We start from the raw sequence: 16,822 nt of genomic DNA on the forward strand, positions 1-16,822 counted from the left end.
ATACTCCTTTATATCTACTTGTTAATTTGACTTCAAACTTAGTTGTGTTTACTCTCAGTTTGAATAGTTGTGTTAACTCAGTAGAATTTAGTCAATAATAAAGTCAAAGATCATCAGATGTTGTACGTAATCAGTAATTTACACTTTTACATTTATTTTTCATATAATTACACAAATATTCACACTTGCTAAGTAAATCAATGTTGCCCATGTCAGCATTACCTCCCAGTGCAGCACCGCCATCGATTGGGATTTTAACGATGAATGATCTCGTGCCAACTAATTATATTTATTACCAAATCCCTATAGGTATTACTCGTTATAGTGCACATGGCTTTACTCATGCACATTCTTATAATGTCTCGGTTCCTGCACTGTTCCTGCACATGTGCGCCGCCGAGCTCCCGTTCACTCCAGGTGCACGAGTCCAGCTGACTCAAGCGAGTTTTAAATCTCTTTGAGACAAAACCAGCACATTTCAGAAGCCGAATCAACTGCAGAACGAGAAATAAGTAATCAACACTGATGCAACATAAGTGAGCAAACATGACTTCTTGCAGTGTGGCTACATTTCATAGGACAAGTGGAGCAAAGGTGCAAAAACAACAACAAATCAGCAGCTTAACAAGACGCGCTACTTGTTATCGCCACTGCTGAGAAAAGACAAATCTCAGTCGCACGTCCACAGAAACAGCAAAAAATGCTCAGAGTAGCAAGTTAAAACTGCTGAACATGAAGTTTTCCTCCTCCATCCTCTCATCTCCTCCTCCTCGCGCTCCTCTCGCCTCCTTTTTTCAGTCGCCACTAAGCAGGGATTGTGTCTGTCACAGATATACTTAATCAGTTAACTCCCTGCGGAGCTCAACTCACTCACCACACACACACTCCTCTGTCAGCGCAGCTCAAGGCATTAGGGAATTTAATAGCATGTGTGATTGAGTGTAAGTGTGTGTGTAAGAGACTGAGCGGCGTGTAAGTGTGTTCAAGTATCTTTAGTTACTTCCCCCACCACCGCTACTCGTATGTTCTGGAACATCTTTGGGTTTTTGTGTTGAAAGGTTTGTGTGTGTGTGTGTGTTTGTGTGTGTGTGTAGTTTTGAAAGTGTTCCAAGTGTGTTCAAGCATCAGCAAAATGTGTGCACGTGTGTGCAGCAGCCCTTTTGTCTACATCATGCATCCGTGTTTGTGTGTGTTATTGTGCACGATGGAGCGTGTTAAAGTGCGTCATAGCGTCCATGCATGCATATGTTTGCGTGTGTCTTAGTGCGCATGAGTGTTAAAATGTGTGTAACAGCTTATTCAGAGCTCCTGCAGCTGGTGTGTCAAACAGCTCAGAATGTTGTCGACTTACACACACAAACACACACCCCCACACACACACACACACACACACACACACACCTCACGATGCTGCTTCCAGCTGTTTGAAGGCTGTCAGGAGAGAGAGAGAGAGAGGGAAGAGGAGAGAGGGGGATGAAAAGCAGTGGGAGAAAAAGAGGGAGGGAGGAGAGAAGAGCAGCCTCTCTACACGATAAAGTTACACTGCAGAACTAAATCAGTGTGTCGTATCCCTTAATGTGGAGTATTGAAGAAGTGATGCACTCACTGCACAGTTTGTGAATCATATTTTATAACAACGTCATCGTGAGGTTATTTATTCCACACTGTGACGAATGATTGGTTGATTTATCTTTGCACATCTTTAGCCTTCACCTCTGACCCTTCGACTCGAGAGAGTAATATTCGAGTTGGTGGGATGGGTAATGAGAGGTTTCACTTGAGGCTAATAAAGGTGTCTGGCACCGATTGATTTGTGTATGTGCACAGGATATCAATTTAATTCATACTTTATTTCAAACAACAACAAAAATATCTGTGAATATTTATATGTTTGTTTAAAAGAAGAGATTTGGGGATCACGGTCATCTGCATCAAGTTGTAATATCTACTTGTTTCCAACAAATCCAAGTTACAACCACACCCATCATTTCCATAAATTCTGCTTAATTAGAAAATATAAATTCGACTGAATAATACTTCTGCCCAATCGAAGAAATCCCAGACTGCAACGAGCGGGTTCTGACAAGAGACCGACTCATCTCGAGACCCATCACAATAAATGAATGAACAGATACCTGCAGCTCTTAGAAGCATTTACAGAACTCTGCATGTTTACTTCTTCTTTATTTTAGCACGTCAACAAATCCTCCATTTCCCCACTTACCAACTGACACTCTCTCTTTTCATCAGTGTCAAATGTATGTTTGTGCGAGGAGCACCTCCTGCAGCAGCCCATTCACAAGCCAGACTGAGAGAGTCACAATACACGTGGGGAGTGAATTAGTCTTGCCCAGCTCAGCTTGTTCCTGCTCGTCGGTGTTTAACTGTCACAGCAGCAGCAGCACGATGAGCCACTATGCTGCCTGGTAATCCACACTTGGACCAAAAGTATCTGGAACTCTAAGTCCCAGGAACTTTTTCAATGTTCCTGCTGACTGTTGTTCTGCCGGTTTGTCCACTGTGGTATAATGACAGGGGGGACAACCGGTCCGTTCCAGTCCACCAGGTGCCGGTAATGCAGAGGATTATACCACAAAGATTTTAAGCAACACACAACAGCAAACATGTAGAAGATTTAAATCGTGCTGCTGCTGATCCTATTTCCTTCTTTTGCAAACTAATGCGGAGATTGACTTGAACAAAAACTGGAGCAGTCAACACTTCAGCACTGCAAGCCCCTTAAAGCACTTCCTTTAGTTGGCCCTTTGGTGGAAATGTAAAAATGCACAGAGTTCCTGCAAAGGTTCCCAGTTCCTGTTGTCGTAATGCAGCGTGAGTAAGTGCGGAGTTAAAGAGAAGGGTCTGAGGTGTAGCTGCACTGAATTGGTGAAAAAGAAAGTCAAACACCTTCGGTTAATATCTCATCGATGTCTAGACAGCAGCACTTCTCATTAATTCTGATTCAGCCATCAACAATCAATCCTCACACAATGTCAATGATCACAGATCATCATTAACACTTATCAACAGATTTCCAATTGTCAGCCCCATGATAGTTTCTGAAAGATGAAACACAATCACTCATAATCCTCCACGTTCTAATTAAAAACACAATCACTGCTAAAATCATTCCTTCATCGGCCCCTCCCCCATCCGATTCTTTTTTTTTTTTTTTTTTTTTGGTGATGTGTCGTTGTCACCCCCCCGACTGCTTCTGAAGAGGAACAATGATTAACAGCAATCACCGTCAACTGTATTAATAAAATCGTCACCGGCGTTAAAAATCAGCCTCATTATCGTCATTATCTGTGTGCGTACCTCCGACGGAGTGCTGCGACAGAAACCATTTCATCATCTGCTGGGGGAGAGGCTGGGAAACGTAATCAGCCTTTTCTTTGAGAGTCATTTTCCTCCTGTTTGTCTCTTCTCGTTGTTTTTTTTTACACTACAGGAAGATAATGTGAGTCACTGACTGTGTATTGTTGTTCAAAGATGAGGAATAAACATCAGAAGATAAAGATGGATGCTCACTCACCACGCGACTTATTACACTCACTTTTTCTTTATGAAACTTCTTTGGTACTTTTGATCCAAGACTTAAAATCTGAATATAACAGCCTGCAGTAATATTTTAGACAATGAAGGGTAGTTTGATTATGTGTCTAACATCTCTAAGATGACCTGAAATCCCGTACTGAGCCGAGATGTCCAACATCAGATGTGTATTCCCATCCATCAGTTCTCTTTCACAAATCTGAGATTGGGTTGAGGAAGCAGGATTTTCCAGACATCCCTCTCCCCGAGCCACACTAAACTAATCCTGTGAGATCCCGATGCATTCTCAGTCTGGAGAGGATATGTCGTACCTCCAGCAGGTTCTGGATCTGTCCCTGGATCTCATCCCAGTTGGGTGTGCACGGCAAAAACCTCCAATGGAAGGCGCACAAGAGGGTCCGATGCCCAAAGCTCCACATCTGGCACATTTTGAGATGTGAGGTGGACGTCACTGATCTGCTCATGGCTGAATCAGAGCAAATCTCCACAGACAGGAAGTGGATTCCTTATCGCAGCAGATTACATTGCACATTGCATTCTAGAGGAATGGACTTTCCCTTTAAGATGCTCAGGTCTTTTGCTCACAATAATCTTGATTTTTCAGTATTTAGCGACACGTTTATTTTGAAATGAGTATGTGCGGTGAGATAATGCGGACACAAAAATATGAGCAGAGATTTCCACGAAAACAAAACAGTAATTCTTGTTACTAAACCCTGCGTCTGGTGGAATAATGACACAGCAGCACTGCTACAGGCAATCAAGCACAAACTACACTGCTGTGATCTGTACACGCCTGAGTGTGTGTGTGAGTGAGTGTGTGTCTGTGGACTTCAGTATTAGAACTTATTCGCTGAGTTTGTATTTACACGTGTGTGAAAAAAAGTGTGTGTTTATTTGTACAACATAGTCGGTGTGTGTCTGTGTGTTTTTGACAGCTTGGGTGACGCTAATATTTATTGTGGTTCTTTGGTCAACACTTCAGAGGAGTTGTTGGCGTTGTGACTTCAGAGCAGCTCGGCAGACGTGGAGAGAATCGGCGCCAGAAGAAGATAAGAGAGGAGGAGGACGGACTATGTATAGTCGACTATGAGGATAACACACTGAACAACACACGACTACACACGCTGTTCTATTTGTTTTCCAAATCCTTCTTCCTTTGTTACACACACAGACACACTCACACAGACTAGATACCCTCACCCTCTTTTGGTCGCTGTCTCACACCCTCTCTCTCACACACACACACACACAAAGAGAGAGAGAGAGAGATAACCTCAGCTGTAATGAGGAGCAACATGATGCAGGAAGAGATAGTGATTATGCCAGGAGGTGTGTGTGTGTGTGTGTGTGTGTAATGATTCTCATTCACCTGAACAATTGTGCACATTAGTGAATAGATGCTTTGGGTTGAGTGTGTGCATGAATGTGTGTGTGTGTGTGTGTGTGTGTGTGTGTGTAAGAGAGAGTGGGGGGAGGGGGGTGACAGAGGAGAGAAGAACAGGAGGAAACAGGAAGAGGACATCAAGGGGTTGAGAAAGACAGATGAAAAGGAGAGAAGGAGGGAGAAAGGGGGGCGAGAAGTGTGAGAGAGTGACAGATCCAAGAAATATAGTGAATAGATCAAGTGGAGAGAAGGAGTCAGAGTCAGAGATCAACACATGTGAGGAGAAAAAGAGGAGAAGGTGGTGGCAGCTGAGAGGAAAATGCAAAACACGGAGAGGACAAGAGCAAAAGGGAAGATGAGAGGAGGTCACAGCACGGTGGTGTGAAGGTGTCCACACTGAATATAATTACTTTTATCACTGTATTTAAATGATTAAAAGTATTTCTACTGAGTGATTCGTCTCGATAATAAACAGATGATGGAAATGTTAATGTTTACAGTGACAAAAATATAATACATACCCATTCTGAAGGCATCGTACTGTTGAATTATAAATGACCAGATGGGACGGATGCTCATGAACTGATAGAGGGGCTGAGAAAGAAAGAACAGAGGAGAGGAAGCAAAGAGGAGGGGACGGAGGAGAGGAAGGAGGAAATAGAAGCGGACAGATGCTTGTAATGAGGAAACACTACTGTGCTTTGCCTCAACCCAAAAGCTGTCAGAGGTAATCAGATGGGATGAATGGAAAAGAGAGGAAATTGAAGAAAGGGGAGGTGAGGGAAAGCTAACAGAGGAGAGAGGCGTGAGTTAAAGGAGAGGAGATTCAAAAGGTGAAAAGGAAAGGGGAGAAAGGTTGACATGAATAGAAAATGGTGGTGGAAAAGAGAGAAGGAGGGATGAGAGAGGAAATCAGGGAAATTTAACGGAAAGTGCAGATGAAGAAAAAGAATCGCAGGGAGGTGGTAAGAGGTTGATATGTGACAAAAAGATGGAGAGAAGGGAAGAAACAAAACATGAAGGAAGGTAAGAAAAGAGGATGAGAAGGAGAGGAGAAAGATGGAAGTGGAAGTCGGAAGACGAAGAGAAGAGGGGAGGCGCTGATGAGACAGGAGGACAGGAGGCTGGTAGATTAACATTTATTCAGTGTGCTGAAGGGATTTCAAACATGGCAGCAACCGTTTGTGTTTGGCAGATGGCTGGAGGAAGAGTGTGTTAACACTTCAACTCATATCAGCCCTTTTCAAACTGATTCAGGGAGGGAGGGAGGGAGAGGTGGTGAAGACCATGTGATAGAATGTGAGGAGGAGAGGAAGAGGAGGAAGAGGAGAAAAACAAAGGAGAGAAATCCCAGAAAGTCAAATGTCCTCAGAAGGATCAAAAGGGATCTTCAGGACGAGTTTCAAGGATTTGTTCGGGTTAGAGGTGCTGACGATGGATGAAGACCAAACTGAGGACGCTTTCACACCTGCACAGGTGAAGGTTCCTCAGACCATGATCCTCACCAGCCAACCAGAAACGAGTCCGACCAAAGGGGAGGGTCTCGGTCCGGCTCAAACTGAAAAATACTCTCTGGACAACTCAGGCTTTCTGACCTAGTGCTGGAAGTTGAGACAACACTGAGCGAGAAGTTGGAGTGATAAAGACGTTCTTCCAGAGCATTTGATCTAGTGGGAAGTTCTGCGCCTGATATGTGCAAGAGATTTAAAGTCATAGCCTGAGTTTATAATGTCTACATCTAAAGTATATCTCTCTATATATATGGCTTAGCTGTTACAGGCTGATGGTTCAATTTCGTGTACTCCTGAACCCAAGTTACAAAAGGAAATGGCATTCCAGTGTAGAACAAACCTTTGCCGAATCAAATGCGCTGATGACGACCCACAGTGTCGACCCCTCAACGCCTGTGGGAATTTGTGTATTTTTAAAGTTGAGTTAAGCAAAAGAACGAATTGATGCATGGTTTTACTCCTGCTCTCAAATTATTGGTGCGTATTTTGTCCTAAATATAAGTATAAGTAGCATATAAATGTCCAGGCAGGTCCAACTGCTCCTAAAGTGGCTCCCGACTCCAGAGGGTTAAGGACAGTTTTTCAAATTGGTACTAATGAAGAAGGTAGTGAGTGTGAAGAATAGTTGATGGCAGAGGAACATAGTCCAGCAGTATTCAAAGTGTGCAACAGAGCACGCATGTTGCCAAGAGGGAATTAGCTCGGAGCTCTCAAGCTCAAAAACAGAAAGCAAATCCCTTGTTTCAAAAGGCGAATTTAAGTTCAACCTGACTGAAGAAAAGACAGAAGAACCTTTAACCCATATTTAAAGTTTTAGCCGCAGCCGGTCGGTCCGCCTGTCGCACCATATTTCCTTGTTCTAATAAAGACGGCACACAAAGTCATTTCCCTCGGGGCCTTTTACAACATTTTCTCAAGAAAATTAGTCTTTTTACAATCACAGCAGCCAAGATGGACAGTTTCCATTACCAGGCCCTTGTAATTAAAGGATTTGTACTAATAGCAAATTTATCATAATTCCTGCTGGCTATCGAGCTCTTGTCAGGCTATTTCATTTCAGCACAATGTTTCATTTTAAAGCCTTCAGGTTAGTGCGGTCTCTTTGCCGTGACATCTAAACCCTCATAATGAGCTGTGTGTGCTGCACGAACACACACACACACACACACACACACACACACACTGCAGAAATGTGAGCCCATACGCACAATCTGCTCGATCATGTTGGTTGTGTTTAGTGCATGTGGGTTTGATGCTAGTATGCATGCACACGCACACACGGTCTGATCTCCATGATTCCAAAGGACATTACATTGATTTTCCTGGAGACTTAACCATGACCACCTTTTGTCGAAGCACAACTCTGACCTTACCTCACAACTCACCTCAACTTTACCTCAAGATATGTCTTCACCTGTCTACCGGAAAACCTGACAGATGTTTTCGGATGCTCCACAGGCCCACCCATGCAGGTGTTTGGGAGAGAGAGGGAGAAGGTTGGGCTACAAACAATACTCCACAATAACACACACATAAAATACTAGCTAACGGTAGTACCTAACCTAATGATCAGTTCACGCCTGACCCAAACCTCAACTCACATCTTAACTAACCTTAACCAGGACCAGACATTTCTCTCATTATGGCTGGAGTCACACAAACACACACACACACACACACACATAAATAAAATAATGTTTTTTAAATATGATGACCCATTGGAAGAGTCTGGAATTGTTTACCCTGACATCCAGCTACTATCAGCTTTATTTATCGCATGACTTCTTGACCGAACAATAATGAAAGCCCTGATGTTCTGTTGTTCAGCTATTAAAATGGCAAAGTTTCCTGGAGTGGACAGTCACAACCCTAAATCATCTGAGAAGCAGAGTCCGGAAGCGTTTTGTCTTTTAAAAGGTAGACGGCAAAGTAACCAACACAGTATTTACTGTGGTCTTTGTACCAGTCAACCTCCTTTTCTCTTCAACGACAACAGATCTGCGGGCCGAGGTGGTCGCTTTCCACAAATGTGAGGCAGCGGCAAAATAACAAGCCTACATGCACACACAGCTTAAGAAGTATCACAGAGGTAACATGGCAAACACAAAGAAGCGTGTTCACGTTTTAATTCGTACTCTAATGACCAAACACACTCCTGCTTCATGCAGCACACGCTTCACTGTGCACGTCATTACAGCAGCCTGCTCCACAATGAAGCCTCCATGATTTAACAAAAGTCTGCCGGCTTTGATCATCAGGCAGGTAAAGTGATTTTTTTCCCACAGTAGTTTCCTGTATCAGATTTAAGAAAATGAGGTTGAACATTAATTAATTCTAAAAAAAAAAGGATGGGTCTAATTAAATATGGATATGAATGTGGTATTTCTATTCAACACAGTGTTTGGCTTTGATTGAATTGGTCTCGGTGTCAGAGGTATTGAGAATTTGAAATGTTGGAGTCAGATGTTATAACCCTGAACGATTCGTCTGCCAAAAAACTGCTTCTCCTGGCATCTGGCTCCCAGCAGGTGGTACCCTCCGTCAGTACGACACACCCGGAGCTGGAGGGAGCCGGTCGGTCACTTGTTGAAGGACACTTCAGCCGAGCAGATGGTTGTGAACACAGAGGTTCGGACCTGTGTCCTCCGGCTTAAACTAAAGGTCTCTGTGTGCATTGTACCTCAACGTGTTGAATTATAACTGTTTTTGTACTTTTCATACTGGTGATAAATACCTGATACTTCAGTCGGGAAGTATGAAAAAGGAAGAAATGCTATATTGATACACGACATTTAAGGTATTCTGTATCCTGCCCTGTTCTCTGAGGGGACGGGTTCATCTCAATGTGAGCAATCTGTCTGTGTGTAAGCATTTCATTTTCCAATATATAAATATAAATTAACTAGAGGACCAAGTATTAACAGTGTCAAAGTTGGAAATCCACCCTGATCAATACTGATCGTTGAGTAAACAGAACAACAGCTCTCTGTAGCACTGATCACAGCAACTGATTCTCCACTCTGGAGTCCGACATATCTTCATCTACATCCACAGCAAATGTTTACTTGCTCCCAGTCCAGATCCGTTTTTTGCTGTAAGGAAGCTGTAACCGACAAAAACCGCAGGCCGAGCGGTTCAACCCTCCGACAGGCCGGACAGTTAGAGTAAAAATGTTCCTGTATGTCCACTCTGAGAAAACATCCAGCTCACGCCAAATCAAACCAAACCAAACCACAGCTACACACCATACTGGACCGAACCGGGCTGAACCAATCCAACACAGACTAAATACATATTCAGCCAAACACCCGCCGGAGGAGTCTATCTACGTCATTGCAGTACTCACAAGCGATGATGTTGCCATAGCGATTCTTGTTGCGGTTCTCGTCCTTCTTGGCCGTTTCCCAGGGCGCCGTCTGTCCCTCTGCCAGGGCCTGAACATGCACATGTACACACACACACACACACACACACACACACACACACACACACACACACACAGACCAGACACAGTTTCATATTTAGCCATGAACACACAGAAATATGCATGCACATATGGCTCCATGCCCAGAGCTTGTACCCTGACACATGCGCAGGCAGAAGTTGAAACAGTAACATGAATATGAATGAAAAGTCAGTGAACTGATAGTTTAACTTTTACCACTCAGGGCGTCGAGAGTCACACAACGTAACACAAGTGAATCTGACAGAAGATGGCAGCCGGGTCACATGTGATTCAACTGTCAACAACTTTATCTTCTCATTGTTGTTGATCCAGAGCTGTGAAAGGTTTTTTAGTGACAGTGAAATAAAAAACATTTTCTGAGAGGATATGAATGTTCATAGAATATTTTAGTGTGTTTATTAAAGTGTCAGGGTCAAAGCAATACCAAGAATAAGGATGTCCGATTTGAATAATCTTTACCTGACGCTTGTTGACAGGATTTAAATGTTCACACACACTCTTTAATGTCACTCCTTCTTTCTCATCTACATTGTTCTGCCGCGTCTGTTGGACCGTCAACATATCCGTAAAGTTTTTACCATCCTCGACAGGGAGGCAGACCTCTGGATAACAACTGCACACGAGAGTTTATTGACTTTAAGTGGACAATCACGACAATCAAGCAATTTTTCTAAGTCTGTATATCTTTAAGCAAGAGCTGTTATACTGATATTAGCCACTAGTCTCTAAACATTACTTCTCTTCTGACACTGTGCAACTCTCCTCTTCTTTAAAAGTTAGTTTCCCTCGTTTTAATTCTTTCTTATTAAAAAAGTCACACTTGTAAACACACCGCACATAAGGTGAGGCTAAACATCTTCTAGTGGCAGAAATTCCAGAACTATCAATTCCAATCAGGTCTGTCCCTCGGCCAAAACCTCAGCCAAATCCAGGATGCCTTGCTAATCAACAGACCGTCAGGCTGCAGTGAAAACGTACCCTCCGTCCAACTTTACTGGCAGAGGTACTGCAAATTAAATCCCTGCACAAAATCATAAGAGCGACCAGGAGTCTGGAGCAACGCGGATGAAATGGGTGCAGCTAAATATTTTCCTTGTTGAAGGAAATAAGAGCAGGTAATGTTGTTATGTTGGTTCGGTCTGAGGGAGAAAATGTGTCAGTCCTTTGTTTGGGAGAGGAGACAGATTGTCCTCACCCCCCCACTGTGATGCTGGCCCGAGTGACAGGCCTTACACACAAGGACAAAATGTGTGTGTGTGATGAAATACACTATGGGCTATGGTCTGAGTGTGTGAGAGAATGATCATTTGACTTACATGCGTGTTTGTGTTTATTTGTGTGTGTGTGTGTGTGTGTGTTTAAGGCCCCTCTCAAGCTTGTGCTTAGCATTCAAACCCCAGCTCTCAGAGGTCGCCATATGGATACCGAACCACTTTAGAACAATCATTATAACTAACACACAGACACACACACACACACACACACACACACACACACACAGGGGCACAAACATGAACACACACACAAACATTTCGTGCATGGGGACAAGTGAACAGTCCTTTTGAGTCCATTAAGGGCTTAACAAGACCAGACAAAAGCTTTCACTTACAGACATTGATATGACCTAGATATGCACATGCACACGCACACACACACGCACACACACACACACACACAGGGACAGAAATACAGACACCTAAACATATCGCTCAGTCAAGCAGAAAATTGATTCTTTTAAAGTGGAACAAGGGTCTGAGTGCGTGTTTGTGTGACGTGTAAAAATATTTTTTGGACACATTAGGTAAGAGGCGTCTGTTCGTGGGTTTGTGTGTGTGTTTGTGTGTGTGTGTGTGTGTGTGTGTGTGTGTGTGTGTGTGTATATGTGAACATTTGCATAAGGTGTGGGTTTGCCGCACTTTTTCAACCTGAAAACAACCAGCCTGAATCAAACCGCTCTCATCTAAACTCCATCACTTATGAGATGATTAATATTCTTTATAAACACACACAACAACACACATACACACAACATGAATGCATTTCCTCCAAGCCGTTGTTAGTACTTCAGTGTTTTAACTGTATTAATGCTTTAAATTGATAAAAGTGTTTAATTTAAAAAATCGGGACCAGACTAAAACACAATCTGTTTCCCTAGTTAAATAGAATATCAGTGGGAAAAAAACCTTGGCGCATATATTACTAAGATAAAAGAATAACTTATTTGCGATGGTCTCATTCAAAATTGTAAGATAATAAAAAGAAAATGCAGACTAAAATAAAAATAAATATATATAATAACAGATATTTCTGATTATATTCTAACTTTGGAGTAAATAAAGTAAAGAACAAACTACTGTAAGAATACATCTCATAAAAATCCTCAGATCATCGTCTCTGGGTTTATGAAAGTTCACTGTTCAGTCCAGTTAACATTAAACAAGTTGATCTGACCGACTGGCCGAGCTTCAAACAACGTGTATCTTCCCTTTAGATTGCAGAAGGTTTGATCCCGGTGGGGAGCGACATGTTGACAGTGTGGCTGCTGTCGGTGTTAGTGAGGTTAATGGGCTTCAACAACGGAGGTCACATCCCACACAGAGACGGGGACAAGAGGACATATGGGGTGTGGTGGCAGACACACACACACACACACACACACACACACACACACACAGAGGACATAACTACCAACATTTCACCTCAGAATCATTTTATTTTGCACTAACCTGACTGAGAAGTTAAATAAATACAAATCACAAGCTTGAACTTTTATACATGAACACAAACACTTTTTAAAATGAGATTAAAAAAAGAAAAGCTTTAAAATGTAAGTTAAGTTAGATTTCGGTGAATTTTATGTTTTTTTAAATACTGTCCATAGACTTTCTCTATTTGTTGTTGGTGACAGGAGGCAGATATACCAGCTCTACAGATAAAGCTTCTTTCAATGTCTTTCTTTAAATGTCTCTCTCTCTATCTCCTCTCTCTCTCTCACACACACACACACACATACACACTGGAGAATAAATCACATTTGCTCTCCCCTGAAACGTATCAGTGGGTATAAACCAAAATGACAGGAAGCAAATGAAAATATAACGTACGGCATCACAGAGGGACAATTTCCAACACGCATGCAGAGTTAATAATAGAAAATATTCATTCTTATGAGAGCGGGGGGGAGAGGGGAGAAAGACTGCCCCATGCCTTTTGAATGAAAGAGAGGGAAGGAGGATTTTCGAAGGAAAATGAGCACATGGTCGAATACCCACGATGAAGAAAGATTATAAAAATGTGTGATAAACTGTGCTGTGAACAAAACAGGAGGCGCAGAGAGAAAAACTAAATTCAAGGGACGGGGATGAAGAGAGAGAGAGAGAAGAGGGTGGGAGACGAGTCATGAAGGAAAGAGATGGGAGGAGCAGGAAAAAGAGAATAAAAGGAGAAAAGATGAGGAGAATGAAACACAATGTGGACTAAATAGAGGGAGTATGAGGGGGAGATTAAAGAAGAGAAAAAAGGGGAGAAGACGGAAGAGGGAAATGGTTTGGAAGAAGATTCTGATCCACACATAAAGACACAAACTGCTTCCAGACATGAACTCAGGGAAAGGTCCAGACAATTTGTCGTCCGCACATTCTGGAGTTTGACTTTCATATCTGAGGAAGCACCAGTTCATTCATCAACAGGAGCACGCGGGAAACATTCAGGTGAGGGGAGGAGCAGCAGGAGGCAGGAAGTGACCACCTCGTCTTTTTTTTGGGGGGGTGGATTCTTACGGTTCTGCAGTTGTTAGAAACCTCGCCCACTGTATTCTCCCATTTTAAGAAGACTGACTCAGATGTTCGTTACATTCAGACCCTTCTCACAAATTCTTCATGCAAATGACTTGATTTCTGACATTAGATCAAACCTCTCGGTAATTGAGCCTTTGACCATTTTACTTTGGTGCAATTAAAAACACTTTCGTTCAAAATGTCCTTCCCATCATGCACTTGACACAAAAGTCAAGGATGCACCCAATATGTGGAGCCATGTTTCTCTTGCATTAAACCCCGCTCTCTCTGAGTTACTACTCACCAGTTACATCCTGGGGTCACAGGCAGATTTTATTAGACCTATTACGTGTGTGCTCAGCGACAGACCTTTTACCTTCTCACTAATAGCTGCTTGTAATGTTGTCTGTGGGAAGACTGATGCCTGCTTTACTGTTGTTCTCATTATGAACCTCTTTGTGTGTCAGTGTTTGTATTCACCTCATATTCCTCCTTGAAACCGTAGCCCTGTCCACATTTCATCTGGGTGATGTGTTGGAGGAGGTCGGCGACTCGAATAGCCGGCTGGAACTGGCCCGCCTGGAACTGACCTGCAGGAACGTAAACAGAGAGAGGGATGGAGATGTAAACGGGAGGAGAGACAGACGCTGTCAGTGTGTGGGAGAAGCAGCGTGGGCCAGGAGATGGATGGATCTTTAGAAATCATGACACCAAATTGCCGTTCTAATCGCTGTTCGTGATGTGAATTCCTTTTCAAGCTAAATTACCAAATTAGGGTCAGTCAATAAAACCACAGAACCAACGCAGCAAAGTATCGATTTATCTTTAGAGGTAATAAAATGTTTAGCTAATTCGCTGTTTTCGTGACGACTTCAGTCTATTAACAACAACAAAGTCAAATAACCAACTGACTTTGGATTTTACTGACTTATTCTGCATATAACTAACTTGTTTTGTTCATCTGATGGTTATAGTTAACTATAGTTAGCTAATTAAATGACCAACTGTGACTCGACTTCTTAACGAACTTTGTGTCTTTGCTTTGACACACAACTGTTTAACAGGACACACAACTCGTGCTACACTTCACATTCAGGGTTTTTCTTTTTAAATACGTCGTCTGTGTGAAGTGTGAATCAGTAAAGTACTTATCCGTGACTAACTGACTGACCAGCGGACACGTAAACAAACACAGCCTCTGACTGAAAAACGACATTCCCTGGTTCTGTATCTTCTTTCAAGAGGATTAGGAACGAAGTAAAAACTAAATATTGTATGAATCTGTAAATTCACATGATTTCGTTTAATAGTTTTCACTTTTACACAATTCTGTGTAAAATAAATGATCAGAGAAAAGGGTCTTCGTCCTTTTTGAGAGGATAAACATCATGATCATCATCAGAGTGACTCCCGGGTTCAGGCTTCATCCGTCCATCGAGCAGTCATATCGTCCATCTCCATACGCAGTCCATGTTCCGCACAGTTATAAGATGTTGAAGTATTTAATCAATACTTTACTCCCTCTGAGTAGTCTCACAGAATAAAGTAATAACTAACTAACTAAGGGACCAACTAGTTACCTCCCTTGTCGAGTGACTGACTAACCCACCACTCAACAAAGTGATTTCCGAACACGTACCACTCTGGTAGGAGAGCTCCACTGACTCACAGCCTCCGTAGGGGAAACTCTGCAGGGTCAGAGACGGCTGGGAGAGCGATGGCTGGCTGCTGTCTGTAAGGAGAGAGAGAGAGAGAGAGAGAGGAGTATGTTACCATGACAACACACCTCCCATCCATGACAGCCCACCATGTACCCTGACACACACACACACACACACACACTGACTCTGCAGCACAGGTGAGAGAAGATTGGTCACCGAAGACAACTGATGACTTAAATTATTCACTTAACACCCTGAGCCCTGATTGGTGGGCATGATGGGAAACTTAATTGGAATATCTCTCCTCCGATTAAAGGATGGACAGATTGATTGGATGAGTGTATTGGATGTTTATTAGCCTGAGCAGATGGAGGGATACATGGTGGTGGTGGGGGGGGGGGTTCAGGGGACCGAGAGAAGGAACGGCACGTCAAGAGCTCGCATCACATCATGGAGAAATGTTTTTTTAATTTTTTTTAAACTGCGAAATTTTAGCGAAAGATGTGGAAGTAATGATTGTTGCATTTACATTTTTTTTACATTTGTATAAATGTTTAGAGAAACACAGCGACTGAGAGAAGATGACGACGTGGGAAGATTAACAGCTGTTTTAGTTTTATATTGTTCGACAGTCACAGAATCTGACTGTGTGAATACGGCTTCTGAAAACCAGCCAGAGTCGCTGAAGTGTGAGCGAGAGTGTGTTTGTGTTTCTGAAGGGAAAGGGTTTGTTATATAAAACTGCGCAACTATGTTTTCTTAATAGAGCTATTTGCATGTTAATGACGGCTGTGGATTCATTAGCGGCCTAAAGTGGCTTCTCCATAAGCCAATCTAAACACTGGCTTCCCTAAATGAATGAAGAATGAGCCGGCCACATGGGTCACTGCTGCGTGTGTGTGTGTGTGTGTGTGTGTGTGTGTGTGTGTGTGTGTGTGTGTGTGTGTGTGTGGTCAGGAGAACGGACACAAGGAGGATAAAACCATTTACAATGAGCGATTTGCATAACTGACAAGTTGCTTCCTGAGATTAGGAAGTGATAAAAGAACAGAATGAGAAGATGATGGAGAGAATAAAAGGAGATGAAATGAGGAGGAGCTGATGAAAGGCGAGAGGAAACAGGAAGCAGAAAGGAGGAGAGAGAGAGAGGGGAGGGGGGGGGGACTGGTGTAAAGAGTTGAGGAGAGAAGAGGAGCTGCAGAGGTCAGGACAAACACAAACTGCGTGTCCAGTGAAACAGAACCGGGTCGCACCCTGAACTCCTCCCGTCTCCCCAGAACCGTTCAGCTGAGAATTTACTCCCGCGCCTCCTCTCATCACATAAATCTACATTAACTCCTGTCGTCCTCTTCTCCCATACGTTCTATAAAACTCAGGACGCAACCCCATTCTGCTGCTAGTCCTTTACTTTGTGAAATACGACTTAAAATAGCATTTGACCACTGTCTTTACACACTCACTGCAGA

General features: G+C 42.9%; 1 protein-coding gene across 12 annotated transcripts in view; it reads right to left on the minus strand.

The window, feature by feature from the left end:
- Nucleotides 1-16,822, minus strand: part of ptprt (protein tyrosine phosphatase receptor type T) — a 241,612-nt gene that overhangs the window by 29,687 nt on the left and 195,103 nt on the right. For all 12 annotated transcript variants that reach the window (XM_069531583.1, XM_069531570.1, XM_069531573.1 and 9 more), the window contains 3 exons: nucleotides 15,335-15,427; nucleotides 14,176-14,285; nucleotides 9,800-9,887 (listed from right to left, as the gene is read on the minus strand). In XM_069531583.1, the coding sequence (XP_069387684.1) occupies nucleotides 9,800-9,887; nucleotides 14,176-14,285; nucleotides 15,335-15,427 (291 nt within the window). The remainder of the gene's footprint in view (nucleotides 1-9,799; nucleotides 9,888-14,175; nucleotides 14,286-15,334; nucleotides 15,428-16,822) is intronic.

The sequence above is a fragment of the Paralichthys olivaceus genome, chromosome 2 (genome assembly GCF_024713975.1).
Source record: "Paralichthys olivaceus isolate ysfri-2021 chromosome 2, ASM2471397v2, whole genome shotgun sequence".
In the NCBI taxonomy this organism is placed as follows: domain Eukaryota; kingdom Metazoa; phylum Chordata; class Actinopteri; order Pleuronectiformes; family Paralichthyidae; genus Paralichthys; species Paralichthys olivaceus.